Below are 20,050 nucleotides of genomic sequence, written 5' to 3' on the forward strand. Positions count from 1 at the left end.
GGAAATCGCACTGCATGAGCAGAACACCACTCAAAACATGCAGCATTGACTGCAACCCAAAGAGTCTTGTGGCACTTTAACATCTGTTATGGGATAAGCTTTAAAGGACTGCAATCTACCTGATCACATGTATGAAATGCTATCCTACGTTGCAGGTGTGTGCGTGCATATGTGAATGCAGGATGGGGAAAGGATTGTAAACAGTGAAGTCAAAAGAAAACAAAATGCAGAAAAGTATGCTGGTGATAATTATCTTATTAACTGGGCCTTTCATACAGACACACACAACATACATCCTGGCTTTGGTAAAACGATTTTTTAAAAAAATGATTTTTTTAATTAAAAAATCAATTCTGCAGTTTCAGTCCAGAAAAGACAGCGCTTAACAACACTGCAGTCTTCTTTTGAAGTTCCCGTATTCACATTATGTTGGTTGCAGTGTCACTGGAAGCTAAAATGGACTCTTCCTGTTTTTTCTATATTGCCATGTTGCCATTTTAGAGTAGTGCTGTGTAGAGAAAAGCCTGTTTGTCTTATAAGAGAATTCAGAAGTGCCATTTTGGCAGATGATGGCATATCATTGGAAGCTGATCAGGTGAATGAATCTCAAGGGTTGCACAGAATAGAATAGAATAGAATAGAATAGAATCATAGTTGGATGGGACCCTGAGGATCACCTAGTCCAACTGTTTTTGGGGGACAGGGGGCAGGCAGGTGTGGAGACTCCCTGGTCCTGAACAGGGTAACCGTGCCCCTGAAAGACCAGGTGCACAGCCTGGGAGTCATTTTGGACTCACAACTGACCATGGAGGCGTGGGTCAATTCTGTGACCAGGGAATTTTTCTACCAGCTCCATCTGGTACACCGGCTGCTATAACTTGTGGATTGAATCAGCAGAATGGATTTTTATCACACTACATGAGTTAGTTGGTTTATCAGTGCCAGGATGTCTGTGCTATCAGCCCCGCTTTTCTGCGAACAATGTAAATTACCACCACCCGTACTTACTTTGGATCTGACAGTTTACCTCCTCTAACCATCAAGTACCTGAAACTGAGGATACTTCTTCATATCTCTGATGAAGTGGACTGTAGCCCACAAAATCTTATGCTGTGATAAAGTTGTTAGTCTTTAAGGGACCACAAGATTCTTCATTGTTTTTTCCATATATCCAGCTAAGTCCTCTGCCTTAAAAAAATCCATGTTGCAAACAAGCCTGCCATGGAAGCAAAGGATATCATAGCAAATTCTTTCCATGCTTATGCACAAACAAACGGATAAGCAGAAAGGTATTATCTTATCAAACCCCTAAAGTAGTTCTCTCATCTTACCACCAGCACGCTGCTATTCCTTGCATCAGAGTATAATTGCTAAAATAGAAAGTATCTTTGAACTTTGTACAGATTGGCAGCAAACGTTTTGAAGATTTTCAGGTCATCTGAAGGAGAAAGGAAAATAACTGTGCAATTAAGAGAATCACTAGCAGGGCCCTTTGCTTATCACTTTATTGGCCAGAGATTGCTGTGAGTTGGGGGCAGGTAGGACACAGCAGGCGTTTGAGCATTCCATCCAGTCTGTGCCTTTCCCAGCAGTTGGGTGTGCAAACTCTGGCAGGTGACGGAAGTTTATCTCCTTGCTGCTGAAGGATCACATGCTGATAGTTACACACAGAAGTGTTGTGCAAGGCAAAAGGGCAGGTACATCAGGGTGGGCTCCCTCCCGCCCTCCTTCCCTTAGATACCTGTCAGCCCTAAGCCACAGTTTCTCACCTTTAAGCATGTGCTCAACTCTCTTGCACTGAAATCAGGCTTGGCTGGATCACAGCCCCAAAGGCATAATATTTCACAAATATCCAATATTTGATATTGGATGCTGCAGCCATCCACTTTTGCGTACATATCAACAAGCAAAGGTGAGCAACTGCTTTTCCTGCCTCTCTAACTTTCCAGCTGAATCCCTTACAACGTCACAGGCAGTGGCTTGCATATATCTTTCCAAAGAAACATCAGTCTCTCTAGCCTTCACCCACCCCTGCAAAGCCTTTAACTCATCTCCCTGAGTTTTCAACACAGACAGAAACAGCCAGCCTACTGTTGCAGCTGCTTCTCTTTCCTCCAGGCTTCAGTAACACGTTAAACTCAGCCCCTTGAGGGCAGCAGTTATGGATTTACCTAGGCAGATGATCAGTCTTGGGGAGCTCCAAGCCTGTCCAGAATCACCACCACAGGTCCCCACTGCCCCTCACTCCAGGCAGGGACTCAGAATGGCTGGGGCAAGTTCCACAGGGGAGAATGCACTGAGACACCCAATCTCAGTGATCACAGGCAGGAGGAGGAGCTACGCTAAGACCAGACAAGGGAGGAGGCAGGTTTAGTTGTTGTTTGAAGACTACCCCTGCCTCTGGGTCTGGTCTTGACCGGAAGGATATTGGAATCAACAAGGGAGACCCACATGGCCTTAAGGTGCTGCTGTGCAATGTCAGGTCAAAGATTCACAAGATGGCTGTCATGGCTGGAGGACTTGATCTGGTAACAGAGACTTGGCTGGATGAAGCAGATGGGCCTGTTCTTGCTGCTGTTTGTCTGCCAGGTTTCTCTTATGCATAGCTACCCGGGTCATATGGGTGGGGAGGGGGCGTTGCAGTGATTTTTAGGAAGTCACTAGCTTGCATCAGGTGTCCTACTGGGAAGACCCAGTTCTCTGAGTGCATGTTCTGGAAGTTGGGCAATAGGGGCAGTACAGGATTCCGTTTGGTGTACCGACCTCCCCGCTGCACCAAGGATTCCCTGCCCGAGCTGCTTCAGGTTGTGGCGGATGTTCTCCTGGAGACACCTAATTTGGTTGTCCTAGGGAATTTTGACATCCATGCCGACACGACCTTACAAGGGGCCGCTCGGGACTTCATGGAAAGAATGGCCTCCATGGGGCTGTCCCTGAATAAGTTTGACCCAACTTATAGTCATGGACATGCCTTTCACGTGGTGTTCATCTCCATGGATGTGGATTATTTGACACGTAAAAGTGAAACAAAAGAAGTGCCCTGGTCGGATCACTTCCTGGTGCAACTGGACTTCTCCACAACCATTCCTCTATGCATGGAGGTGGGACAGATTCGAATGGTCCGCCCCTGCCACTTAATGGATCCAAATGGTTTCCAGAGGGTAGGGGATGTTTTATCCCATGTTGATGGCCTTTCACCTGATTCCCTGGTGGCCCGCTGGAACGCGGAGTTAACCAGAGCTATCGACTGTCTGGCTCCAAAGTGCCCTCTCCGACTGCATGGAGCCCAGACAGTGCTGTGGTTTTCCCCAGGGCTGAGGGTGATGAACAATTGCCGAGACTGCTAGAGTGCTGGTGGTGGAAAAATCATTCTGAATCAGACCGGACACGGGTTAGAGCTCAACGTGGAGGTGGTTGGAGGATGGATGGCATCTATTGAGGTTGAATCCTGACAAGACAGAAGTACTGTTTTGGGGGGACAGGGGGCGGGCTGGTGTGGAGGACTCCCTGGTCCTGAATGGGGTAACTGTGCCCCTGAAGGAGCAGGTGTGCAGCCTGGGGGTCATTTTGGACTCACAGCTGTCCATGGAGGCGCAGGTTAATTCTGTGTCCAGGGCAGCTGTCTACCAGCTCCATCTGGTACGCAGACTGAGACCCTACCTGCCCGCAGACTGTCTTGCCAGAGTGGTGCATGCGCTAGTTATCTGCCGCTTGGACTCCTGCAATGCAATCTATGTGGGGCTACCTTTGAAGGTGACCCGGAAACTGCAATTAATTCAGAATGCGGCAGCTAGACTGGTGACAGGGAGCGGCTGCCGAGACCATATAACTCCAGTTCCTGAAAGACCTGTATTGGCTCCCAGTACATTTCTGAGCAAAATTCAGTGTTGGTGCTGACCTTTAAAGTCCTAAAGGGCCTCGGTCCTGAAGGAGCGTCTCCACCCCCATCGTTCTGCCTGGACACTGAGGTCCAGCTCCAAGGGCCTTCTGGCAGTTCCCTCACTGCAAGAAGTGAAGTTACAGGGGACCAGGCAGAGGGCATTCTTAGTAGTGGCGCCCACCCTGTGGAACGCCCTCCTACCAGATGTCAAAGAGAAAAACAACTATCTGACTTTTAGAAGACATCTGAAGGTAGCCCTGTTTAGGGAAGTTTTTCATGTTTGATGTTTTATTGTGTTTTTAATATTCTGTTGGAAGCTGCCCAGAGTGGCTGGGGAAACCTGGCCAGGTGGGCAGGGTGTAAGTAAATAACAATAATAAGCCCTCTGGCTGCTACCTCTGCAGTGCTATTGCTACATCTCCGCCCAACACACCCTCTGGAATCTGGCTGACTATGCTGGTTGTCCTGAGCAACGGCTGCTCTAGGAGGGGTTTGTAAAGCAGAATAGATATATGAGAAGTGTTGCATCAATATATAGCCAGTTTGGGACAGGAAACATGGTGGTTCCAAGGGTTTGGGGGGTGGGGGGGTGGCACCGCTTATTAATGATTTTTGTCACAATTATAGCAATAGGATTACTTTTTTTTGTGTTGTTTTGTGCATTGCTGTGGATTTTGCTTGGAGCTGAGTAGCAAATTCACCGCACATCTTTGTGTAGAACCAAACTGTGAAAATGTTTCTAAAAGCCTGTAAATGCCATCTTGGTAGGCAAGGGAACCCCGGGACTAACTATTATTGGCTGCGAGAATGAGCTCATATATGTTTATCTGCTTGCTTTGATATACGCTCTTTGGCTTGCTTTGGTGCTATGCTTATCTGTGGACTTTGGATGCTTGGCTCTTGGCCCAGGGAGGGGAGCTATCCATGAGGCTTGGCTGCCTGCCACCCCTGCCTTCGTGAAGCAGGTGGGCAATGGGGGTTTCTAACCAAACTGACACATGATGTTTTCTGTATAAGCAATGCACAAAATGCTTGCCCGGGGGCAGGCAGTCATGATGAATGTTTGCTGTTTTCGTGTCTATCCTGAGTCTGTAAAGGCAGTAAGGTTTCTGGCATTGCATTGAAGTTTTCACCTTTTCATAACAAAGCACTAGAATGAATCCTTTTGGCAGTTTTGACATCCTTTTCTGGAATCCCTGATCTGTGGATCAGGACAATGGTATACTGCTGTCTGCTCCATCATTTATTCAATCAGAAGCAAAAGCATCCCAAGAAACGGGATCAATGGGCTGCAGGCTGCATATGGATGAGGGACACACTGAAGTGGAACTTTATTGTGCATTAGACTGAGTCGTGGCACACCTGCCCCCTAAAAGGCAGGCTTGGCGATGCCTGACACTTATGGGCTAAGTTTTTCATCCCATGTTCACACTTCAGTATGCCTCTGGAAAGAGAAAATGGATTAGGATTAGCATCCTAAATGTGTGCCCATCTTTCTTTCTTTTTAAATGATTAAAAGCTCATACAGAATCAGTCACACAATTCCAAAAAAAGCTGTGCTAAGCGAGCAGGTATAGAATTTTGTGGGTATATCAAATTGCAAAGTCCCAGGTAGGGAGAAGAGAACAGAAGCTACTACAGGTCTTCCCTGGACCGTTTCAGGTCCCATTTCCCTTTAGAGGCACTCAAATTAATTTTGTTCTTTACCTCTGCCAGTCTCAGCTAGTGGCAAATACCGGTAAGTTGCTGAAATTAGAAGTTGGGTGCTTCAAGTTCAACACTGGCTATCTATTTATTTCGATCTGGGGAGCCTTGTCAATGCCTGTATTGGTTTCATGATCACTTCTGTCACCATCACAGACAGTAAAATATTAGGTAGTTAGTTGGCATTATGGAAATATCAGATGTGGTGGTTAATCTGGATTTGGACATAGCACGTTTTAGAAATTCCTATGCTGACTAAGTATTTTATTTTGGACATAATTCAAAGGGAAAGCCTGCATTTTTCACCCTTCCTTCTTTTTTAGAGAAAAGAAGTAAGAACCTTATACCTGCAACATAAACACCCCCCCCCCACTTTTCTGGAGTGTTTTATCATCCTAAAAAGCTGAACACTGCTGCCAGTTTCTGAAACTTGTTAAATATTGCCAAACTCTCACCACATCTCTACTGCCTTATCAAGGAAATGCAAACACCACAATGGGCACAGAGCTGTCAGTGCAGGAACAGGTGAGGAGGCTGCAGAATTGGGTCCCTCCACAGGGTGTTTCTTCCACGCATTTACCAAGGGGGAACGATCAGATTTGAGAATAAAGTCACAACTCCAGATCTTTTCCTCATGCTTTCAACATTCCAGAAGAGGCCACCAGGTTGGTCACCATCAGGGTGGGATCCTGAAGCTGAGGATAGCACCTCAACTGACGATGGGGAAGGGGAATTGCCTTCAGGTAGTGAAAGTGAGGGAAGGATGAGGCTGCACATCCTTTGGTGAAGTCTAAAGTGAAACAGCCTCGGGGGCTGCTGCTGCCCCAGCCCCACCAATGCAGGTGAACAGCGTTCACACCTGGTGTGCTCATGGTGATGGTTACGAAATTTCACCAGCAGCCACACAAAACACTGCTGGCCTGGCTGTTACATTTGTGGGATGAAGGGGCAAACACCTGCTGTCTTGGTCTTCATTCTCTGTCAAGACAGCGAGGCTTTGCCGACTTTTGACAGTTTGCACCTTCTTCTGATAGAGCGCTGGAGCTGATCATTCTGTCATTTTGGGCATCACACGGCCTCGCTCTCCTTTGGGCCTGGGGATCAGGACAACCAGGGAAGAAGCAAGCAAGAATACTGAACAGACTCTGGGCCACAGCCAGAACTGCGGGTCCAGGCTGCACCGCCCATATATTAGTGGCATCCTGTATATTAGTGACAAACCCCATGCTGTAGCCCCAGGCAGGCATGAAAAAGAGGAGCCTTATTCGTCAGCTATGATTGATATGCCAGGGTTGACGGCAAGCACAATGAAACAATTGCCTGGCTACTTCATCACATACCTAAAGTCAGCATGGATAGGTCTATCTGTCATGTGCCACAGCAGTTTGGGCATAAGAATTGGGCTGAAATCCATTTAATTCCATGTATTCTCACTTGCAAGCATGGAGGTGGGGTTTATGTTAAAACAAACAGACTTTTCACACTGATTTCAACGGGCACTAAGCACAACTAACTTCGTCTAGAATCTAGATTCAGTTCATTTTCCAAAATCAGGGTTTATTCCTGATGTCTCTCCATGCCCCAAACTCATACTAAAAGCCTTAATAAGACTCATGTGTGTTTTGGGTTAGTAAGGAATTCAGGAAATGGCCTTTGATATACATACACTAGTAAATATTTTACTTGATTATGCTCCGGAGTTAAATAATGATTATTCAACTAATAATGTTGTCCTTTGAATTTTTCTGTTACACTTTCAACCTAGCTTTTTAAAAACAATTAAAAATAATTTATGCTGCAATGTTATAAAGGCTTAGCTGGGAGTAAATCTCAATGAATTCAGTGGAACTTCCTTTTGCTGTGGGTTGCATTGCACAGTACTAATTTGTAGTTATGTAGAGCGACTGAAAAAATACTTTTTTGTTGCCTTTGGGAAGCTAAGCTGAAAGGCAACATAAATGTATTATTTACTAAGCAGAAAGAAAAATATAAGACTCTTAAACCAATATGCTGTGAAAGGTGGTCATTAGTATGCCCGTGGTGTTAAGTCTGAAAGAACTCTGACATTAAACTCTTTGTTTTCTTTATGAGTTAAATTATTGGCAACCTTTTTCTACACAGTTCAAATCTGGTAAAGCCACTGAGGGTCAAATACAATTGTTCTGCTTCTGTAAGCCATATCCATATCATGGGAGCATCAGCTGGCTATGCTTGGTCTGGGAAAGACTTGCTTGGCTTCATTTACCAGAAGCTGCTCAGCATGGACCTTGAACTTTGCATTCAAGGATCTCCCAAGGCCACCTTCCTAGTGGTAAGATTCCTGGACAAGGCCTCCTTCTGTGACATTGGATCAACTAAGCCAATGGCAATCAGTGGAGCTGTGGCACCTTTGCTTGTATGGCATCCCAGCCATCAAAAGGGGCAGAGAAGAAAGGGACTTTGGAGAAGACAAATGTAAGCCGCCTATTATAGATGGATAGAAAGACACACAAACATTTTGCATACTTGAATAATGTTAGGCACACAAAGTCTTCTGAACATGTTTTCATTTTACCAAAATCCAAACTCAGTGAGTCACAGACTTGTACAAGAGAGCCCTTTGAGGAAACTTAACCCACAATTAGCAAAATAAACACCATAGAGGACACCTCATCCATGTTGTGCTTTCGAATACTTGTTCTTGCAAAGAGGACCAGTTCAGACAGGCCCAGAACAGCTGTTGATGATGATCCTGCTTGCTTATTTGTTCATTTCTTCTGCCTGTCAATTATGATATGTCATTCACAATGGCATGCATTCTGCCTTAGCACAAGGGAGCTCAGCTTCCATGGAAGGCTTATTAGAAAGAAAAGTGATGAGTGTGCTAGTGTGACCCATTCCCTGCACTTCAACAGCCTAGGAGTTCCCTACCTCTCTGTCATCCCCCTGCAAACTCATGAGGGGAAGCCACAGTTCTTAGGATCATAGGAAGTTAGTTGTCTGGACGGAGGGTCGTGCTAATAATGGCAACCAGCCATGGTGGCTATTTCTGCATCCACCGACAGAAGCAGGAAGCCTCTGTATATCAGTTGCAGGAAATCACAAGTGGAAAGAGCCCTGTTGTGCTCAGGCCTTGCTTGGGGGCTTCCCTTAGGCTTCTGCTTAGCTGCTTTGAGAACAGCATGCTGGACTAGATGGGCCTTTGACTTGCTCCAGTCGGGCTCTTCTTATGCTCTACAGTTACCAGGTCAGACTGTTTGCCTATTTTGCTCAATGTTGTTTATCCTCCAGGCTCTCAGGCAGAGATCCCCACACTGCCTGTCCCATCTCCTATTATTTTTTCCTATTACAGTGGTGCCTCGGGTTACAGACGCTTCAGGTTACATACGCTTCAGGTTACAGGCTCCGCTAACCCAGAAACAGTACCTCGGGTTAAGAACTTTGCTTCAGGATGAGAACAGAAATCACGCAGCTGCGGTGCAGCAGCAGCGGGAGTCCCCATTTGCTAAAGTGGTGCTTCAGGTTAAGAACAGTTTCAGATTAAGAACGGACCTCCGGAATGAATTAAGTACTTAACCCGAGGTACCACTGTATTTAAAAAACCCTGCCGTTAAGGGCACATAGCTAGCATGTCATCTAGTTTTGCCCATGTTGGCTGTGCTGCAGTCAAGCTGTCATTTGGAGGTGATGAGAAGAGGAAATAACATGCTGTACCTGATATAAAAAGCCTTTGAGTCAGTGGCCTAAACGTAGCAGTAAGAACTTCCAAAAAAGGTATGTTTCACAATTGTCTTTTTTCATAAACAGATACGAATTTGACTTACCCTTGCATCACATGGCACTGTTATATTAATATTTACGTTTCACGCACTCTCTCATTTTGGGAGCGCACCTTGTTGCCAAGCGTGGGTTTTCATTATTTGACACTCTGCTTGCTATCTTCTTGTGCCTAATTTAGTTTTCATCGTAACAGATCATGGTTCTGCCCTTATGTTTTTTTAATCTACATCTGGGCTTTGGCTATCGGTTTCCCTGGAAAGGATTTAGGCCATCATCCGCTTCCTGCTTGCTTAAAGGTTAGAACTGCATAGGCAAAATGCTTTCCAGCTATTTGAAAATGGATACTTTTAGCTATCTTACATCTGCTGCTGAGTAAATGAGTATGATCTCTGGCTAGCTCAGAACCAGGATATGTTTAAGATAATATTATTACTAATACTGGCACTCTTGTCTTTGTTTTCATGGTGCATCTGCAGCCTAGAAGGCAAAGGGAGGATTGGGAAAGGAACAGGAGATAGAGGAGGAAAGTCCAGGTGCATCAGGTGACCCCTCTCCTCAATCCAGCCCATACATATGGGAGCAGGAGAGTACCACCCCCCCCAGCCATTCTGCACACCTTTGAAAACAGCCAACACTCATTGGGTTTGACATTCACAGGTTGTCCACCTACATGTAGATATGGGGACAGTGGAGAGGGGGAACTGGCTAGATGGGTGCAGGCAGAAGATGAGCCCTCGGTTCCTGGGGCCTCACGTAGGAGCTGCCTAAAGAGAAGCACCATCCACTTCTGACATTAATTCAGGAACACTGCACCATCAAGGACTCCTGACTGGTCCACAGAAATGAATGAAAGGATGAATTATGAAACTTCGTGAATAGTATTTCAGTAATTTACGACACAATACATCCTGTGCAAATCCTACTGCAAAGCTGAGAGCCAGTGTGGAATAAGAGAGTGTTGGACCACTCTCTGGGAGACCAGAATTTTAATCCTCTTTCAGCCTTGAAGCACACTGGGTGTCCCTCAAGCCAACCTACCTCACAGGGCTGTTGTGAGGATAAAGCAGGGAGGGGAGAACCACCACTTTGAGCTCCTTGGAGGAAATGATAGTATATAAATGTAAATAATAATAACTGTGGTAAATACGAAGTGAGGCAACATGCTTCACTCATGACAAGGACTTGAATGACACTGGAGGGGGGGAGCAGCTTTGGATGGTGGCAGTGGGACGTCCGGTGTAAAACAAAAATAGTATAAGGAAGGCATGGGATCCAACCAGGCAGGTGTGACCTTCCAGGTGCTTGACAGCACTTCCTGATTTTTTCTGCCCCAGGGAGGAACTAGAAACAAGGATATCAAGCACCTCCTGGGATGCTGTACATGACAGGTGGGTTCTGTCTGTATTGGCACCATGTGGGAGCAAGAGAGAAAACAGGCCCGGTGCCAGCAGGCAGTCTGCCTGGGGCCTGGCAAAGGCCCCACCTGCTCAGAAAGATCCCTCACCGGCCTGACTCAGCTGGGCTGCCCTAGCATTGTCCTGAGGCAGCTCATTCTGGGTAAATTTAAATGGCAGCAGCCACACAGATGCGAGTCAGGCTAGGCATCACTGCCAGCCCCACTCTAAGATAGCATCCAGGGTGCTGGGGAGGAGGACAGTCAGTTATGATGCTGCTGTTGCCCTGGTGATGGCAGGGGGGCAAGTGCAACTGCATGAGGAGATGTGAGTGCTGTCAGGAGGTCCATAAGGGTCCCCTGAAGGCTGAGGAAATAGAAGGTGGTTTTAACAAGCAAGTGGAATGGTGGGATGGGGATCTTTAGAAGTCAAGTGAGTGGCTAAAAAATATTGACAAGAAAAAATATTTTTAATTCCATAATTCGTGCATCTCTTTAGCCTGCCATCTCCACTAATCAGCCTTAGGATCAGTTTACACAACTACTTTGTTTTCAGAAACCAGGAATATCTCTCTCTCTCTCTCTCTCTCTCTCTCACACACACACACACACACAGACACACACACACACATTTGGTTTTAATGGCATTACCAGTATTTTCAGTGCAACTCAACATGAGCCAGGAAGAAAAAGATATCAGGGATTAGCACTCTCTTTGTATTTTTTTAAAAAATTGTGACAGGGGGATATAGTTGTGTAGAGGCCATAGTTCTGAACTCTCTCTCTAAATAGTTCCTGGTTGTGACATTTCTTTAGACAAGAGCATGACTGTTATGTGTTGTTTTTTCATTTCAGAAAGTTGTGTGTTTTGCAGGGTGGAAAAATAAAAATATTGATTGATTTTATTTTGATTTAATGTTTGTATTCCACTTTTCCAACAACAAATGTTGAACTTGAAGTGGCTGAAAATAATAACAATAACATTTATAGAAAGCCCAAACATTGCAATCATTATGATATCAGACACAACAACATATATATAAAACAAAACTACAGCAACAGATTAATCAAAACAGTTAATACATTTCAATAAAGTCATAGTGACTCATAGTGTTGCCAGGATGCCGTTTTGGTTATCAGATGCATTGTTTTGCAACACTGCAATGGATGGAAATGGGATAAGGAGTCACATAATGTCATCAATTTATCTGTCTGTCTTCCATTTCCTTGCAGATATTTATAAACAATGAATGGCATGATTCAGCTAGTGGCAAAAAATTCCCAGTCCTTAACCCTGCGACTGGAGAGAAAATTTGTGATGTTTCAGAAGGAGATAAGGTAAGTTTTCCTTTCTATGGACTTTATCTTTATTTGGGTGTAAACCTCTGCCGCAGGTCACTATCTAGGGGAGAAGAAATAATGGCATCGCGAGATAGCTCACTTGGCAGAACAAGACACTTAATCTCAGGGTTGTGGGTTTGTGCCCCGCATTGGGCAAAAAGTCTCCTGCACTGCAAGGGGTTGGACTAGATGACCTTTGTGGTCCCTTCCAACTCTACAATCCTATGAAATCAGTCCCATGGTGTGGCAATCCTCCAAGGACTGGAGAATCAAAGCCACATTCTGGGGCTGTGTGCACATTACCATTGACTCCGACTCCAGGGCCCTCCCATCACTGGTGTTTAAACCCAAGCACACATGACACTTGCCATAAACTGCATTTCTTGATAAATATTGTTGTTTGATGTGTTTTCTCTTAAACCAGCTTCCATCCAATTTGGAAACCTAAGCCACAGCTAAACTGAGGTGTGTACATTTGAAACATCCATTACGCAGGTGCAGGTGACAGCTTCATTGAATAAGTTTGAGGGGCTGCAGGGTTGGGAAAATAAATCAGGTGATAAGCATAGGATGAAGCCATCACTACCCCCTCTCTAGTGTGTACAGCAGTGTAAAAATGTGATTTCAAATTCAGCTGGGGAGTGTGTGTGTGGGGGGGTGACTTTGCTGCATTTTAAGCTCCTGATGTGAACGTAGCCGAGGTAAGTAAGGGCATTCTGGCTCAACTGCAAAAAGTCCTAAGAATGGGACTAACCTGACCCAGGATGGGCTGCCTGCTAACGGGATGACTGAGCTGAGCAGCCATCCTTGAAACAACAGAGAACTGAAGAAGGGCTCTAAGAAGACAAATGCAACATGTTTTGAACAGATGTAGGGTTGCCACATGTCCGGAATTTGTCGGACATATCCGGCATGTATGGAAACCCATGTCGGCAGTGTCATTTTTAGCAATTTTTTGTGTGTGAATGTGCCAAAAAAGCTCAACAATTGTCCAGATTTTCACTGTTTGAAATATGGCAACCCTAAAACAGAGAGGACTGTTTGAACTCCTGATTATTGTTTCCAATCCAAGTGAGCTTTTTAAAAAGCTCTTTTTAAAAATAAATCCTGATTCTGAATGTGTGTAGGAGATGCTAGTTACATGCAGTGCTGATTGGCTATCATCCAAACTACCCCCACCTTGATCCTAGAGCAAGATCTAAAGAAGAAATATGGATAAACTTTCACTTACTTTTATCACCAGCTTCTTTCCCCAGATAAAGATTGTTACAAATCAGGTGGGGCCGCTGCTTCAGCAATCTTGAATTAAACTGTGCCAGTGATTTACTCAACATTTGGGGCTCTCATAAGGTTTTAAAAAAGAAAGGTTTACAAACCGTTTATTGATTTGTTTGAGCTTTCTCTCTCCCACCCACAAAAAAAATCCTAATGTAGATTGACAATTAAGTAGGCCCTGAATCCAGCAAATTATAATTATACAAGTAATTGTAAACTTCAGAGCTTAGTACTTAGGCAGTGAGCCAAAAGATTTTAAGACTTTAATCTGGATGTTCAATAGCGCTAACAAAGAATTGTGCATTACTTAAAAAAAAAAAACTTGGAAAATCAAAAGGGGATTACAAATCAAAGACACACATGGGAGTGGGAAACAGTAACCTTTCAATTTGATTGTTCATTTAGGCTGCGCTCTCTAAGACTAAATGGCTTAAAGCATGATTGCATCTATTTCAAAAATGGTCCATGGGATGTAAAGTACATTTACAGTCTAATATTATGCATGTCTACTCAGAACCAAATCTCAATGAGTTTTATGGTGCTTACTCCCAGGAAAGTGTGTATAGGGTTGCAGTGATAGGGATGTACTCCCTGTGGCTGAGGGGTCATAGAATACTGTGTGTGTGGACCTCCCTCCCCACCAGCAAAAAGGAAGGTCTGTAGGTGAGAATGGGAAATTCTGCTGCTGCTAGAAATGGGGGATTAGGAGGCACAGTTGCCCCCCTCCCTCAAATGGACTCATAGTTATGCCTTTCCAGGAGTTTGTTTGCTTAAAACCTATCAACACAGGACACTTTTAAAAAACTTAAATCAAGCATTTAACTTTGAACAAAAATCCTCCGCTACTCACAGCAACAACAAAAAGTCCCAGAATTCTTAAGTGTTCTGCAGGCAACATTTAGCACAGCCTCGCCTCTTGCTCATGGACCTAGAGAAACACAGAGATAAAGAAAAAACAGATGTAAGTTCAGAAAAGGATATAAGCAGCAGAGTGAGAGAAGGCTTTGTGGGGGCCCTGATCCAGCTCAGGGGGTTTATTGGCATCACACTGGCTGAGGGAAGGGGAAGCATCCTCTGCCTCACACCTGCTACTACACACCTCTAGTAAATAATGTCTGCATGTCAGCACTGGATCACAGTTTTTAGCACCTATATTACATCCATGGTTTTTCGAGGAAGAAGAAGGCAGGATGGAGCAACAAGGATGTGGTATTCTCAGGGTTGCACTGGCAGTGGCATATGTAAAGCTGGAGATGCACTACTCAGATTTCACTAAAATTCATGTACCACTGATATAGTTCAGCCAAAATAAATTGAGCATCATATGCTTAATACTTACTGCATTTAAATGGATTTTCTGTACAGGCAGATGTCGACAAAGCTGTTAAAGCAGCAAGAAAAGCTTTTGAACTTGGGTCCTGCTGGCGAACCATGGATGCTTCAGAAAGAGGAAGGCTATTGAACAAACTAGCTGATTTAGTTGAAAGGGATCGTCTCCTCTTAGCTGTAAGTCTAAAACATGGACCACATTTTAAGCAATTGAAATATTCTGAGACTGGCTTATTCTGAACACAATTGAGTATTTGCTTCAATGTTGTGAAAGACAAATTCTAAAATCTGTTTTAGAAAGTCGGGGAAAGTTGGTAGGGATGAACATTCATTCTAAGATACCTCAGCTGATCAAACGACATAGTAATATCTAACCACAAACAATCCCATCTTCAGAAACAACAGCTTGTTGTTGTGTTCTGCTTGACATTGGATTTAGACTACTGTCTTCCTTTCTGTATTTAGCAAAACTGTCAAAGTTGGCTAATGACATTTAAAGGTCATGTTTCCCCACTGCTGCTGTAGAAGAAGAATAAAAGGAAGCTGTTAATTAGAGCTCCTATAGTCACTTTGGAAGCAAAAGTTGGGATGGGTGAGCAGACACACATCTCCACTGCCAAATCAGTCAGTGTGCTTCCAACGGACTCTTGACTTCTATACCCATCTAGACCATGGGTGGGGAACTGTGGTTCTCCAAATGTTGTTTGACTACAGTCTACAACAAGTGTGGACAACCTTAGGCCCTCTGGACATTGCTGAACTGCAACAAATGTGGCCAACGACTAGGGGTGATGGGAGTAGTAGCTGAATAACATCTAGATGGTTCACAACTACCAACATGCTGCCTGGAGCTGATGGAAGATTTAGTCCAACAGCATCTGGAGAACTGCAGCCCCTCCCTCCCCTGAAAATCTGGAACTATGGCATATATATATGTTAATTTTTTGTTTGATACCAGTGTTGCTATGTCAAGAATTGCTTTGTTTTGCTATATCCTCCCAGAGTTCTCAAAATCATCTCCAATTGCTCTTCTCTGGTGTCTGATAATCAGACATAGAATGTTCAATTCCATTCTTAAAATTTTAACCTGTTATATTTAATGTGAATAATCACTACTAACATATTTGTTGTCTAAATACTACATAATAATTGAAAAAATATTTGGCCCTGTAACCTGAGAGAAAGAGATTATCATCTCCCCAAGAAGGGGGAAATTGCAGAAATGGAACAAACTCACGGGCTTATCTCAGATAAAGTGGATGTATTTGCCGGCAGTGGAAACTAACCTTGGGTTTAATCATTTCTTCTCTACTATTTCCTTAGCCAAGAACAACAAATCTACTGTTAGGCTAAAATATGTTTATTTTTCCATAAAGACATACCTTACTAATCACAATTCTTTCAAGCAGGCCCGTCTTCTTGTTTTGAATTAGTTCTGCACTTCAAACACTACACATTCAAATCCTTTCAATATTTTTGGGTAGTTTGTCTACTCTTACAGTGTATTTTTACGCATGTCTACTCAGAAATCTGCCCCATTAAGTTTAATGGGACTTACTCTCGTACCTACGGGACCGCCTCTCCTGGTATGCCCCACAGAGAAACTTACGGTCTTCAAATAAAAACATCTTGAAGGTCCCAGGCCACAGAGAAGTCAGGCTGGCCTCAACTAGAGCCAGGGCTTTTTCGGCTGTGGCTCCGACCTGGTGGAACACTCTGTCACAAGAGACTAGGGCCCTGCGGGACTTGACATCTTTCCGCAGGGCCTGCAAGACAGAGCTGTTCCGCCAGGCCTTTGGCCAGGGCACAGCCTGACTCCCTCCCTCGGCAATCTTCGCGGAGCTCTGGCCCAATGGTGGCCAGTGGCTTGAATTTAATTAATTTTATAATGAATGATTTTAGAGTGTTGTTTGTGTTGTACTTTTGTATTGTTTTATTGTTGTTAGCCGCCCTGAGCCCAGCTTCGGCTGGGGAGGGCGGGATATAAATAAAATTTATTATTATTATTATTATTACTCCTGGGTAATTGTGTATAGATTACAGCCTTACAGTACACTCCTAAGCCCACTGATCTGTGCTGCTGGAGGGGTCAGGATAAGGCCATGTTGGCCCTCCACCTGGCTCAAATGCTATAGATTCCCCCACTGAGCCTAGCAGGCCAGGAAGCTACCAATAGTGGTTCTCCTACCAGCAAGAACTAGGGGTAAAGCCTCGAAATAGGCAGCGTAATGATGGCTTTGGATCCACTGGATTCATAATCCTGCATATCCCCCAAGGGGTTCAAAAATGAAAAGCCATTGTGAATAGGTGATGTTTTGATTCAGGATGAGGCCACCAACCAAATGATTCCAGGATCAGACTAAAAATTGAGGCTCAGAGGAAGGGGACAGAACTAAAATAACATCTAACCACATTTGGGCTTATAAATGGTTATAAATTGCCTATCATTCAGTGCCAAAAGATACTTTTTGGACAGAGATGAACAAGGGCTTCTTTTTGTGGCATGTGTGTGTGGTTTTTGGTTTTTTGTATATTTGATATACTTGTTTTTCCCAGCTGCTGTAAACCTTTTGGAAGAGAGCACATTAAAAGTTTATGACTGCAAATTCTCTGCACCGTTAAGCTATTAAATCTCACTGAAGTCAATGGGATTTGTACAGCCTAAGTGTTCAGCCTAAGTAAAGTCATAAACAACTCGGTTGGGACTTCATTCAACATGCAGTCCTTTTTTGTTCTACAAAGAGGCAAATTTTACTCTAGAAATCTTTCTGGTAATATCCTTTGTCAGAATTGTGTAATGGAAGATTGGCAGGCCTTAATGTTTACTTCATCCTGCAGTGTTTGATCACAAGGCACAAAGCAGCCATGTTGGATCAGCCACTTAAAAAAGAAGCCCAGTGGGTGTTGCCAAGAGCTGGTCTGTCATGAGTTAAAGATTCAGTTTTCTGCAAGCACTTATTGTGCAAGACATGCCCATGCCTTATACAACGACAAATTGCTGTGTCATTTATTTGTATTTTTGAACGTAAGGTTAGTGTGCTACATTAGGACTTTGATGCATATACTAGATTAGCGTCTACAGGCCACACGGAGGGCGATCCTACCAGTGCTACCTTCAATGCCCACCTTAGTTTCAACAAGATGCCAGGCCTATAAGCCAGAGTTGCAGAACAGTAGCCCTCTGGATGTTCTTGGATTCCAGCTCCCATTAGCCCAGCCAGCATGGCCCATGGTAGGGATGATGGGAGGTCACTGGTTCCCAACCCCCCCCCCCCACTGCACAATGCTTAGAGCACTCAGTGGTTATAGACCACCATATTGTTTTACTTATTTATAATGATTAATTACTCAACATATTTTGTTCCAGACAATGGAGAGCCTTAATGGGGGTAAGCTTTTCCCCACCTCCTACTTAATGGACTTAGGCGGCTGCATTAACACTTTGCGCTACTGTGCAGGCTGGTCGGACAAAATCCAAGGACGGACCATCCCAATGGGTGAGTCATTCTGATAAAAAGTTTCTGAGCAGAGAGCTGATTTGGATGAGATGTTCAGTAACATTTTTCAGCTACGTGAATGTGTCATCTGAGAAAAGTGTAACCTTAAAAATCTGTTACATAAGTGCAGAGCTGTGGTGGGTAAAGTTTTATCAGCCAATATGGCCTCTTTTTAAAAAAACCACCACCAAAAAAACATTGCTGACATATTTTGTATTACTTGGCTCCATAATGCTTTTTAGTGAAGTTCCTACAGCTGCAGCAAATGGCAGAGTCCTGACAGAAATAATTTTTAAAAAGAGGTCAGCAGGTCTTAGTCATCACCCTTCTTCTATCCCTAGGTCATGTTTAGGAGTAGCCAATTCTTATATCATGTTTGTATATGATCCTTATATTAGGATTTCTGCTGCACGGTGGTCTTGCTAACAGGAAATGTCACCATTGATTCCATCCATCCCACTTGATTCAGATATTACAGCTGGTTAATTGGACATCTGGGCTAATTTAAATGCTTCACTGCCCTCCTGACTAACTGCCAATTGGTTAGTTTGTTCTCTGCCTTTCCCCATCTATCTGTTTTTTCCTTGTGAGCAGTAACTTTAACTCCCTGCCATGGCAATTTTGTTATGTTTGTGTTGTTAAAATTATCAAAGTGGGGGGAAACTCTGCAGCCTTGTGCTATGGCAAAAGACAAGAGCTGAAAGATCTCTCTTCTACATGATTGCTTATAGAATTGGAGCATTCATTCTGCCCTCCAACCTTATGTGTTTGGTCGAATCCAGATATGTTTGATCGAATATAGATATGTTTACCTTTTCTTTTGATAGTATCATATTATAATAGTATGGAACAATGCTGAATAATGTGATACATTTTTTTTTCCTTAGCTATGCTTGCATCTTACCCATGTGTTCTTCTTATCTTACTTAGATGGAAACTATTTCACATTTACAAGACATGAGCCTGTTGGAGTATGTGGACAAATTATTCCTGTAAGTTAGATCCACTGATATAATGGAGAAAATAGGTTGCATCCAACATTGACCTTGCAAAAGCAGAAGTCTTTCTCTTTGTGGATAGACTTTTTGTCTAGCAGAGGCTTCTGCTAATGGAAAAGGTGGAGTGATGTTGCCTATTTCCCCTCCTCCCTGCAGAGTAGACCACCTTCCATGCCCTTTTTGAAGGTCCCCAGCCCGCTGGAGCAGATTTTAAGGGCATAGTGGAGAGGAAGAATTGCCAAAAAAAGCTACTGTTACTTACCTTAGTAGAAGCCTCTACTAAATCAAATGTTTGTCTACAAACAGAAGGACTCCTTCCATTCACAGAAGGGCATTTTGGAAGCAACCGTGTGTCTTTTATTTAAGTAGCATTATGTGGAACTTTTATTTAAGTAACATTTGTGGGTATTTGCGTAGGGGTACACACTGACCTCAAGATTCAGTTCATATCTCAATTTGGCACCTCACCTTTGTTGAAGTTTGCTTGTAGGCTGTGCAATTCAACTCATCTGCTTGAGTCCATTTCATTTCCCCATCTCCATTCACAGACATTCTTTTAAAAATAGCATAACTTTCCCTCCACTTCTGCAGACGTGGATAAAATTTCCAGGTACGACAGCCCCTTCAGAGTAGATAAAGCCTGCCTACTAAATTGCTGACAAATAGGTCCAGGGGCTTTTGTTCTCTAAAATATGCTTTCTCCAAAAAATAATCCTTCTCTAACTTTTTTTGTGGGGAGGTGAATTTGATTAAATTTCAAAGCATGGTTGCTTCTTCTGAATTCTGCCAAATTTCAGAATGATGGAGGGTAAAATAGAAATCATTTAACATCTCTAAATGTTTTGTGAGCAATCAGTCTGAAAACTGTGGACAT

At 43.7% G+C, this 20,050-nt stretch overlaps 1 protein-coding gene across 4 annotated transcripts in view; it reads left to right on the forward strand.

Annotated features, from left to right (window-relative positions):
• ALDH1A1 (aldehyde dehydrogenase 1 family member A1) overlaps positions 1-20,050 on the forward strand; it is a 203,120-nt gene that overhangs the window by 23,983 nt on the left and 159,087 nt on the right. For 3 of the 4 annotated variants that reach the window (XM_053409166.1, XM_053409164.1, XM_053409167.1), the window contains exons 3-6: positions 11,970-12,074; positions 14,718-14,858; positions 18,049-18,178; positions 19,109-19,170. In XM_053409166.1, coding sequence (XP_053265141.1) covers positions 11,970-12,074; positions 14,718-14,858; positions 18,049-18,178; positions 19,109-19,170 — 438 coding nt within the window. Of the gene's footprint in view, positions 1-9,619; positions 9,640-11,969; positions 12,075-14,717; positions 14,859-18,048; positions 18,179-19,108; positions 19,171-20,050 lie in introns of those variants that run through there. The other variant, XM_053409168.1, reaches the window with a different exon arrangement.

Source organism: Podarcis raffonei, chromosome 11 (genome assembly GCF_027172205.1).
Source record: "Podarcis raffonei isolate rPodRaf1 chromosome 11, rPodRaf1.pri, whole genome shotgun sequence".
NCBI lineage: Eukaryota > Metazoa > Chordata > Lepidosauria > Squamata > Lacertidae > Podarcis > Podarcis raffonei.